Source organism: Juglans regia, chromosome 2 (assembly GCF_001411555.2).
Source record: "Juglans regia cultivar Chandler chromosome 2, Walnut 2.0, whole genome shotgun sequence".
In the NCBI taxonomy this organism is placed as follows: domain Eukaryota; kingdom Viridiplantae; phylum Streptophyta; class Magnoliopsida; order Fagales; family Juglandaceae; genus Juglans; species Juglans regia.
This window is the reverse complement of record NC_049902.1, coordinates 33637436-33649568: the sequence shown is the minus strand read 5'-3', so window position 1 is coordinate 33649568 and position 12133 is coordinate 33637436. Positions and strand designations below refer to the sequence as shown.

The 12133-nt window shown below is 30.1% G+C and overlaps 1 protein-coding gene across 1 annotated transcript; it reads right to left on the bottom strand.

Moving 5' to 3' along the window:
- Positions 1 to 3784: 3784 nt before the first annotated feature.
- LOC109012368 (protein DJ-1 homolog B-like) lies at positions 3785 to 8782 on the bottom strand. Its single transcript, XM_018993963.2, has 8 exons — positions 8611 to 8782; positions 8331 to 8531; positions 6895 to 7044; positions 6591 to 6773; positions 5900 to 5980; positions 4701 to 4901; positions 4486 to 4626; positions 3785 to 4171 (listed from the first exon to the last, which is right to left on the bottom strand). The coding sequence occupies exons 1-8, from the start codon at positions 8731 to 8733 to the stop codon at positions 3965 to 3967; spliced, it is 1287 nt and encodes a 428-aa protein (XP_018849508.1). The 5' UTR covers positions 8734 to 8782; the 3' UTR covers positions 3785 to 3964.
- Between the last annotated feature and the right edge of the window lie 3351 nt (positions 8783 to 12133).

Genomic DNA, 12133 nt, shown 5'->3' with positions numbered 1-12133 from the left:
AGGGAATGTAGTGGCGTTATTAAGTTAGATATATATTTAAACGGCATCGTTTTTTATTTTCCAAGTCAGCAGCCGTTTGCGAGCCGTTTACATGAAGCGATTGTAAAGAGCATTTTTCTATTATTATTTTAACTTTATAATGGCTAGTCTAATGTGGACTCACCTAATCAAAAATTGATATTATAGTCAAAAATTAAGATTCTAGTCAAATTTTAGACTTGGCAATGATTAGACCATTACCAATGCTCTAAGGCGTAGGAAACTAACGGGGACCTCCCCGGACAGTGGACTTCTCATGTTATCTATCTCTCTCTCTTTTTTTTTTTTTTTTTTGTTCTTCTTCTAATTTATGAAATCACTAAATCAGGCGATTTTCGCGGAAGGTATCGCCGCGGCCAGCTGGCGACAAGTCAAGTCAACGTTTCTGTCCCCGTCTACAAGCTGAAGGGCCGAAGGCTGAAGTTGACATTTTCTCATCATTTTAATCTAAAAAATTTTAAATATAAATTCCACATTTTATATATCATTAAAAAATATATAATTTTACTTTTTTATCTTTTATATTTCATATATTTTTAAGTAATCTATAAAATTATAGAGCTAATATAACTTTTTTAATTATCAGTACCTTCTCATAGTTTTATGATATAATATTAAATAATTATAAATTATTTATTATATTTTATTTATAAATTTATTATCTAATATCATATATAATAAATAAATAAATAAATTTTTTCTTCACAATAGAATAAGGATAATGTTAGCGTGGAAAAACGTCCACTTCAAATATCTACATTAGTTAAATGAATTTTTTTGTTTTTGTTTTCTTTTTTTTAAGTATTTTTTAAACCTCTTCAATCATTAAAAAAATAAAATAAAAAAAAATTCATTAATTGTTACTTTCTTAATTATTAAATATATAGAACAATGCTACGTATAGTCCCCAAATAAGGACTGCATTGTAAGTCTAATTAATTTTATCTTTAAATTTTTTTAAAATTACAATAATATCTTTATCAAAATGATATTTTTTCTATTTAATAAATGACTTGCATATACTGTCCCTAAATGGAAACTGCAAATAGAATTTATCAAATATATATATATATATGAATAGGCATATTTGCTCAACATATTTATGAGTCATATTATTATTTTTCATATAATAAATATATTAGGTCAATATTTAATACTTTCCTTAAAAAAAAAAAAAAAAAAAAACTCTCTTATGGATGTTGTATTTATTTTTATGTATTAAATTGTCTAATTTTATGTGATAATAAAAAAAAAACTTCAAATGCTTTGAAGGAAAAAAAAAAAAGTAGACATAAATAAATTTTATAAACTAAGAAAACATTGGAGTCTAATTACTTTGTATATGTTAATTAAGATATTTAGCCATAGATGATAGAACCTCTTTTGCATGCGTCATTCTCAACCCATTAAGAGGAGACACTAGATACGTTATATTAGAATAGCAATACTATATGTATTTATCTATAATTTTAAGTATAATATTCATTTTATCTAGGGGTGTACAGGAATTGATAGAACCGATTGTCACCTACCAGAACCAGCCGGTGGTAGAAATATATATATATATATACACACACAAGGTAAAACGACACAATTTTACTTAAATTTAAGTGAAACTACGTTGTTATATTTTAAATCAAACAATGTCGTTTTACACTTAACGTATAAATATATATATATATATAAGTGAAACAACGGCGTCATTTCGCTTTATCCCATCGTCTTCGACCTCCTCTCTTATTCCCCATAGACACACACTCTCTCTCACTCTTACTCTCACTCTCTCCTCTTTAGAGTCTCTCTTTCTCTTCTCTCAAAACCAAGTTCACGCTCCACCGCCGACTGAAAAGTCCCTAGAATCAATAAGGCAGTATTCCTCCTACCCATCGACTGGTTCGATCAGTCTTCCTCTCAAAAGCTTCCATATCAGTCGGTTTCGATTTTTGACAAAAAATCAAACCACTATAGTTGATTTTCACCCCTAATTTCATCAATTTTGTTTTTAAATTTAAATTTTAAATTTCATAATTTTCAACATATTAAGTTGACACTCATCAACACTTATTGTTATGTAAGTACAAATAGCATTTTCTATGTTAGAACTAATACTTTTAATAGATTATTCAAATCCACAAAAAATCCTTAATCTAACGAACACACTTCGTTTATTCAAAATCAACGAAATAGATGAAAAAAACACACACACACACAATTAGAACTTGAAGATCTTTGATTTACGAGCAAATAATGAACATATTTGAAAGTTTAAATGCAAGTTATAGTAGCTTGAGAAAGTCTTTAAAAGCCGGATCGCCTGATCAGAATATAATCTTAAATTCACACTACCAATGCTATGAAGTGATGATAATTGTCAGTGGCGTGAGTGAAATTAGGAATTAAGATCAATTTGATTGAAGCGCTCTTAAAATTAACAGGAAAAATAATAAATTATTTAAAATTAATTTCATAATTAAGTGCATTTACTCTCATTCTATGTCTTGTGATTCGAGTAGAAATTATAGGATATCCTAATCTGAGAAATATATATATATATATAATTATTTTCATTTTCATTTATTTGGTCATTTTAATTGGACAAATTGGACTTTATAATTTTCTGTGTGAACGCATATGTGGCTAAATTGAATCATAAAAGCCGACATTTTAGACCATGGAAAAATGTTCAGTTTTGGGCCTTTGGCAAGCGAAAGAAAATTATAAAAATCTCACTAATATATTTAGGTCGGTCAAGCTCTTCTAGCGCTAATTAGTTTTGGAAAGTCTTATTGTAAGCGAGTTTGTGAATCAAATCGCGCACTAATGCTGACATATAAAATATTCATTTAATAAAATAATGTGAATTAAAGATAAAAATAATTTTTATGAGACAGATGACCTTTTCTTATTTCAAAATTTTTATTTTCAATAAAAAAAGTCATGTCAGCATCGATATGTGATTTGCTACACTAAACTGTTTGTACATAACAAGGCTCGTTAGCTTTTCTATCCAGGCAAAATATTTTGCAAATACAATTAATGACTCATTTGAATAGTAAGATGAGATGATTTTAGATGAGTTGAATAAAATATTGTTAACATATTATTTTTTAATATTATTATTATTTTGAGATTTTAAAAAGTTAAATTATTTATTATATTTCGTATGAAAATTTGAAAAAATTGTAATAATGAGACGAGATAAGATAATATAGGTTAAGAGTATTTCTATATCCAAACAAATCTTAAATATGATTTTTTATTTTATTTTTTTGACAAATCTTGAGTGGTACTGAAATATTCTCTCCTGCCTCATTTGAAGTCATTTCGAAGATAAGTGGAGTGGGAGGATTACATCTCCTTATATCTTCGAATAAAATTATTCAAAAATAATAAAACTAACTAAAATTACAGCGCAAAAATATAAAAAAAAGTTACATACTGACTTGACAAGTCGTTGACTCAAGGCACATCAACTTGCTCCTTCAATCGGTGTATTAGAAATTTGAGAATGGTAAACATTTAGGATTCGTTTATATTCAAAATTCACTTTTAACTCATCTCTTTATTATAATTTTTTTAAATTCTCACATAAAATATAATAAGTAATTTAATTTTTTTAAATTTTAAAATAACTTTCTCAATTTCTCACATAAAATATAATAAATAATTTAATTTTTATTCTACTATTCACAAACCATCTCAATCTAAATCCAAATCCAAATCCAAACCACTACCCATAAGAGAATAGTGAAACTACTGCTACTTCTTACGAAACTCATTTATTTATACACAAAATCGTTGAACACAAGTGCAAAGTGGATTCATACTCAAACATGAACTCAAACCACCACGCTCATCTCGGTAGATAGTCCTACACAATTTCAATTTATAAGCTCTATAACGGTCGATATACAATTTATAAGGTTTATGGGTGTACGAAAAGCATCGTCTTGGCGAGCTCTAGTGCTTTCTGGCGCCCAAACAGCTTCTCCACAATTGCAAGTGCAAAATCCATCGAAGTTCCCGGCCCTCGGCTGGTGATGAGTGTACCATCGACCACAACCCTGTTTTCAACTTCACTCTGATCCGACAGCTTGTTGCAAAGTGCAGGAAAAGCTGTAGCCTTTTTACCCTGGATCAGAGAATGCATGTCAACCGAAGCCACAACAATGCAAAGAATATAAATGGTCAAAACGCTTACATTATAAATTTCAAGAAACTATTGATGCAACGGGAGTATAGATTTTGGTAATGATATTACATAGCATTGGACATAGATCAGAAGAAATTCAATAATTGTATGGGGAGTGAAGTCTCATGAATTTGGGCTTTCCAGTCTACAAGGCAGCACTGATTCAAGTGATATGCTTCCAAATATTGCAATTAAAAAGTATGTCACTCCCAATAGAATTCCATGAGATAATATCAGGTTGTAAAAGGCAATACCTTGAGTAAGCCATGGGGCTCCAAGACTAAAGCTGGGGATGCACATATTGCTCCATAAGGTCTATTTATTTCCCTCTGCTTCTTGAGCAGGTTCACTAGTTTTTCAGAGTTTGCGAATGCTTGGGCACCACCAAGTCCACCCTGAAAAATTTCCAGAATGTGGTTATGCTGGAAAATGTTTTATGGATAAATATCAAGCTAGATCCCCAACTTACGGGCAATACTATTAGGTCAAACGAATGATTAGTAGCATCATCAAGGAGCACATCTGCCACAAGTTTAACTTTACGAGAAGCCAAAATTTCTAGTTTATCCTCAACAGAGGCCACCACAACATTTGCTTTTGCTCGGCGTAGAATATCAATGATCATAACAGCTTCCATTTCCTCAGTGCCATTGGCAATAGGTACAAGAATCTGAAAGGAAGCAAATGCAGATATCCATGATTCCCTGATTTAGTAACCTGTGTGTATGTGTGTAAGTGCAAGTAATAAGCCACACCATAACTTTTCATAAAGGACGGGGGGATTCAGGAGATCAGATGTCAGTGCAGTGAAACTTATAATAAGAAAATATCCCAACTAAATTATCTTCATTTTAATGGTGAGGGACATACATATCCGGCAACCGAACAAGGACAGGAGCATCCCTAAAATATATATTAAACTACTAGCCACATAAATACTTGTCCAAGTTTGATTTTGACAACAGAAAAACGTCAAACAATCAAAGAAGGGAGCACATCCACAATAGCTGATTGCATTCTAAGTCGATTGTACATGGGAGGACGAGGATACTGAGTATTGTATCAAAATATTGAATTTGTTCTTCTATTTTTATCAATTGTTAGTCTGATAAAATTTATATTCGAATGACACTATAATTCTAAAGGATACTTAAAATTAATTTTAAAAAATCACTAGGAGTATAACACAACTTAAGTGTTAAGGCTACATTAAGCAGCTACGTAGTTTGTATGGAATCAAACACAGTTCCAGACATATTTGCACAGGCTCCAACTCCCTATGTATTTTCTTCCTCAAAATAGCAATACATGTGTAATTTGTAGTTTTGTACCGAGGCAAAGACTGTGACACCTACAATTTTATTAGACACAACCGGGATAATGTAAATCAATATAAATGTCTATTGAATGCAACCTTTTTTTTAAGTTATTGAAGGCTACAATTATCAAGAAATAAACTTCTTAGCCCATAGGACCCTATAAAATATTGTCTAACGCATTACTGGAACCAAGCAATTCATACAGTGCAATTCATTGAATGGTTGTAACCTAGGTTTTACAAATATGTAGAAATTTATTTCTAGAGAAAAAAAGAGAGACAAAAATAAAAATTAACATGGGCTGAACTATGAAGACAGCAAGAAATATAAATAACAACCAAAGCCTCACCTTGGGGCAATCATTAAATGTCCACTCCACCGGATTTAGCTCCCTTACAGTATATTCATCCCCATGGTTTGAACGCATAACCTAAATATGAGACAACAGTGATGCACAAGCTCAGAGAAAGAGAGAAAGGTTTTCTTTTTTTTTTTTTTTGGGGGGGGGAGGAGGTAATCCCAGTCTAAAAAGATAACCAAATACAAGAGCATTTAAACTGGCTAAAGAGGCAGCTACAGCTTTAAAAACTAAGCATTTCCATCCCAAAGAGGCAGTATTTTGGGTTGATTCTTGATCTATAGAGTGCAGGAGACTCTTTTTTGTTTTTATGAGAATAGAGTGAAGGTAACATTATAATCCAGGCAATACATTTTTTGATAGGGTAATCCAGACAATAAGTAACAGATTAGGATTGTGGCACAAAAGGGCACACTCAGGACTCGCACTTCTGAATGGGGATTAACTTTGATAGCATTTGTAACCACTCACATAATTTATAACAACTCAAGGAAAGTCCAAGTCATATTTGGACCATATTCCAAAGGAATAGCTAATGCGAAGTTCTTTGAAATTATTATAAATTGCAAGAACTTCTCATTCCTAGGCAACATGGGATCCATTCACCATCCTCTCATATTAAAGTTGTGGTGTTAAAGACAATATCATGAAGAAAAAGACATGTGCTGGAGAATGTAGATACCAGTGGCCCGGAAACTTCATTTGCTTTCTCTTTCCCATACAATTGCTCTATCAGTGCAACAGCAAATTCCATAGTAGTTCCAGGTCCACGACTTGTCACAACCATGCCATCCAATTGCACTCTTGATTCAACAGCAGTCGCACAGGGGGCTAATTGTTCCATAAACGATGGATAACAGGTTGCCTATCAAAACCAATATACCAAAACCTTTGGACTTGAGCGTCTATTATCAAGAACATCTAGGAACATTGATAAGAGTTCAAATATCTATGACTGCTTAAAAACAAACAAATAGCTAACTTACTTTCAAGCCCTTCAAAACACCCCATGGCCCAAGCGCCACAGCAGGTGAAGCACATACCGCTGAGTAAAGCCGCCCATCAGCCGCCTGCTTCTTTACCAAGCTTTCCAGAATGGCACAATCTCTAAGGTTGCTAGCCCCCGGCATGCCTCCCTATAGTTTAATAAAGTGAATACTTGAAAATTATTTTAACCCCCAATAGAACTCAGATAAATTAACATTACTTGTAGAATCTTGTAGAGAGTACATGAAAAATACAGAATGAGATAGAGAGACATGAAATCACTTTCACGTGTCAATATAATAAGGCTTACGGTAGCCAAAAAGGGCAAAAAATACTTCTTGGAAACTGAAAAAGATGAAACGAAAATGAGTTTGTTTTTAAGTTGGTTAGTGGCTCCAAACCGAAGTTGCAGTAAACATAAATAATTTTTTTCTGTGAAATGGCTAATGATGGAACCAGAAACTTATATTTAGGGGGCCGATCTGCTTTACAATTATTAAATCTCTCTCTCTCTCTCTCTCTCTCTCTCTCTCACCTAATGTTTATTTGCTGTACAATATTATGATTGTAATCCAGAAAAAAGGCTATTATTAACATGTTCATCGACCTATCGATATATAGCGCATGCTCATGGTAATAAAATAATATATGAATTTTAAATAACGGTTTCCCTCTTCAAACGAATACATCTTATATTCCATGGTTTCCTAAGAGGGAAAGCAATGAGAAGGGAATTGGTTGAAGGGGGCTTGTTAGAGGATAACTGGATAAAGAAAAGTCAGGCGTGATTAGTTTTATAAAAAGAATCTTTTGGCTTTTTAAAAATCCATTTTGCGCAAACTCCTTGTCGAGCGCCTGGATTAGTCGGAAGCTGTTCTTGAATAAATAAATAATAATAATAATAATCTGAAATTTAAGGAAAACGCCAACAAAAATAATAAGACTTCGGTTCAAATTTCAAGCTCTAGCAAAATCCTAAGTATGCATATTTTTTTCGAATTTTGAGAAATAAAACTGGGTTTTATAGATTGGTGGGGGGCTAAAGGAGGCGAATGGCCTAACCCGCTCTTATTCATTCATCTGCTACATTAGCACGAGTAGTCTATAAACCACACCATTAACGAAATCATATTATTGTGATTTCTCCTATCATAATCAGAAAGTACTTCATCATGCTCAAAAACTTCAATTTTGTTTTTTTCCTTAGGCTTCTCCACGAGCATACCGGTAAAGTAGCAGAGCTTCACGTGCAAAGAGGTGCGGCATTCACTCAATTTAACTGTGGCAAACCGACACAAAATAAATATTTTTTTTTTATAAGTACACACAAGATACATATTAAAAGGTTAAGGAACTTAAGCACTCAGCAGAGCTAGACTATGGAAGCAAGAAGCAACATAAACACGCGCAGAGAGAGAGAAAGATAGAGGTTTACAGGTAGAGTGATGAGATCGAAGCCGCCATCGCCGCAATCAGAAATCAAAGCATCGGCAACAATCTTCACGCCATGGCCAGCATCGACGGGAAGCTGCTTTTCTACTGAAGCCACCGTAACGTCAGCCCCGGATCTTCGCAGAACGTCGATCGTAATCACCGCTTCCATTGGCTCAGTGCCGTTGGCAATCGGAACCAAAACCTGAAAAGAATCAAAATCAGCCTTGAGTGAAACTAAATAAACCGAGAGCTTTCTTCGCTATATCATCTTTTACGCTAACCTTCCGAGCAGGAGAAGCCATTGATGCCGAGACGGAGAAGAAGCGCTTCTTGGCAGAAAGGATACCGTTCAAGTGAGAAATGCGCAAGAGAGTTGAGTGAGGGGCCAAATGACGCAACGCCATTTCTTTTTAAAGTTGGGAAAGGTCGGGAGAGCTAGTGTACTGTGCGGATATGGCGGAAATGGGTCTCGAGTTTTTTTCTACGGTGGATGTTTGTCCGCTTCAGGATCGTTTCGCGTTGCGATTTTGCCACGTCGTCTATCGGTCGTAGATCAAACATTCGGGTCGGATTTCAAGTTCGACCCCCTTGTTGATGGGCGTGGCCCCGTGTACAGGAACTTTGCTATGGGCTTTGTTCTTGAACCGTCTGGCAAAGTTTAGACTTTAGAAACGAGGTTTAAGTTCTTGTTTGTATTTATAATTTATTTCAATTTATTTTATTATTATTTAATAATTTTAATTTATAAAATTTATTATTATTCACAACTCATCTCATTATTATTTATAATCTATTTCAACTCATATTTGAATTCAAACGATACCTTAAGCTGCGTTTGGATGAACAAGTAAATTGAATTGAATTTTTTATAAATAATAATGAATTAAGTAATAAAAAAATTTATAAAGGATTTATCTAAATTAAATTTAAAATGTGTTTAAATATTAAGATGAATTTCATATTTTTTATAAAAAATTAAAAAAGGTTTTAGATCTCACATATAAAGATGCTTTAAATCAAAAAAGATTGTGGATCTTACGTGTAAAAATGTTTTGAATTAGAATGAATTTAATAATTGAATGTCAGATTCAGCTTAAAATTAAATTAAACTCAGCTGAATTTAAGAATCAAATACTGATTAGTTTGCTTATGCAATTTAAATAAAATTAGATAAAAATATTTTACTAAAAATTAAATAAAATATTATTTTTATTTTAAAATTTTAAAAATATTAATTATTTATTATTTTACCACGTGCCCGATATTGATTTTATAATTATTAAGCAATTCAGAAAGCACTGTATATCATTTTTAACAATAAGTATTTATAATTATAGAGTGTACAATTTTTTAAAACATATTTAATAAATATAAAAATTATATAAAAATTAATTTTTTAATAATAAAATTATTCTCTATCCTTCTTTAAAATAAATGTGCGGCTGCAATACAAATACTTCCTATCTCATTACTCTTTCTTCATAATTTTTTTTACAGAACATGCAACAAAAACAAAAGTAAGACACTACGTCTGCTGTAACGGTCTAACCCGAGGCAGGAAAACATGTCAAAATCGAAGATATATTGCTTGATTATACAGATGAAATTATTTTATTTTATATAATTATTATAATTTTTTTAAAATTTATATATAAAATATAATAAATAATTTAATTTTTTTAAATTTTAAAATAAAAATTATATTTTAATAATATTTTATTTAATTTTAAACTTTAATCTCTTCAAATATTATTTCTTTTTTGAAACTAAACAAGACCTTAGAAATTAGATCTAAATATGAATGTTTAGAGAGATGACATATGAAATAAGTTTATAATATTTATTAACAATTTAAAAAATATTATAAAATTCACTATAAATAACTATATTTTAATGTGAATAATGATAAGATTACTACCATACTACTATCTATTTACTACTTTTTTTATATTTGATTTTTTTTAATTTTTTAATTTTACTTAATAATTAAGAAAGTGTGTATTAGTAAATATATATATTTTTTTAATTTTTTTTAATAATTAAGAATATTAAAAAAATATTTAAAAAAATGATAAAAAAACTTAAAATATTTTTTAATAATAAATAAATAATAATAGAATAATAAACCTATCACTATCTTTTTAATGCTTTTATTATCTTCTCTCACCGTGGAGAGTTGTGAAGGTCAGTCTTGAACTATCACTTCTCGAACAACAATTATCATTATTACATAAACGATGCCGCATGGAATTGTTGATATATATCATAACAGCCGTCAAAATGTTTTGACCAAATACTGTACTCGGTCTTTAAAATCAACTGGACAGCATCTACCGGAATGTACTGACCGTGCTGGATGAATGATTTGGCAACTTTTATAGAATAATAAATACATGTCACTTTTTATAATATATTATATAATTATATTTTAAAATAAAAAATAATTTACTAAAATATTTGATAAAAGTATCATAACTTTATAAAAATATATTTATTTTAAAATATATATCGTAAAAGAAAAATTTTATTTATTGACTCTAAATAAAGATTACATGTACAAATATTTCATTAAATATAAAAAAGTATAATTTTGATAAAAATGTTATTGTAATTTTAAAAAAATTTAAAGATAAAATTAATTAAACTTGCAATACAATTTTCATTTAGAGACTGTACGTAATATTATTCATTGTGAAATATATTATAAAATATATTATATAGATATCACTACTCATTTGTATAAATTAGAAATAATCTGTATATAAATAAGTAAATATTAAATTTATTAATTAATAGATTTAATATGATATGTTAGAAATTACGATACGTATTAATCTTATAATTTATTATAGTATATCAAATTACGTTAATTTATAATTATTTTTTTATAAAAAAAATGTCAAACAGTACTATTTTTTAATAATATACACAAATGGTGGATGGTGTAGTAGATAGAATCTGAACCGCTTGACATATTTCAGTGTACCAATCCCCGAAAGAGCATTGCTATTCATAAGTTCATACACTACATATCAAAATTTTTTTATTCTTTTAAAAATTTTTTAAAGTTTTTTTGGTTTTATTATTTTTAAAATAATTAAATTATTCTACTCATAATCTATATACCACATATTTAATAAGAGAATAAAATTAAAAAAATCATAAAAATATTGATGTGTGGTGTATGAGATTTAGGAATATAATTTTTCATCCCTGAAAACACGACCAGGTGCTATTTTATCAAGTGTCTTGCTTAATATTTGGTTGTCATTTTTCATCTTCGTTGTGTGTATTAAACATCAGGAAAAAATAAAAGAAAAGAAAGTGCTGTCCAAAATCTCTAAAAGCTGTCAATTTTATAAGAAGATTATTACTCTTTTTTTTTTTTTAAGAGATTTGCCGCTACAAATAAATTTACGTATCAATCTATATATTAATATTGTTGTCTTCGTATTTTAAATTTAAATTAATATTATTTTTAATAAAATATACTTTTTGATAAATTATATTAAATATTGACCAATTATATTAAATGAATGTTAATATTAATGCGCAAAATCAGTTACACTTTTATCTTTTTATTATGCCATCAGTCAGTCACTGTTATCTTAAAAACGCATCTTCCATTTGTCTTCTTCTTGCCTTCCCAATCTCATCCGAAAATCAAAACCCAAGATATGTAAGAGCCGATTCAGAAGTAATTCAAGATGTCCTCTCCAACTCTCTTTGCCCATATGAAGGACGGCCTATTTGGAAATCCCCATTCTATATTTCTATCCAAAGACGTAAATTTTATGACATCTG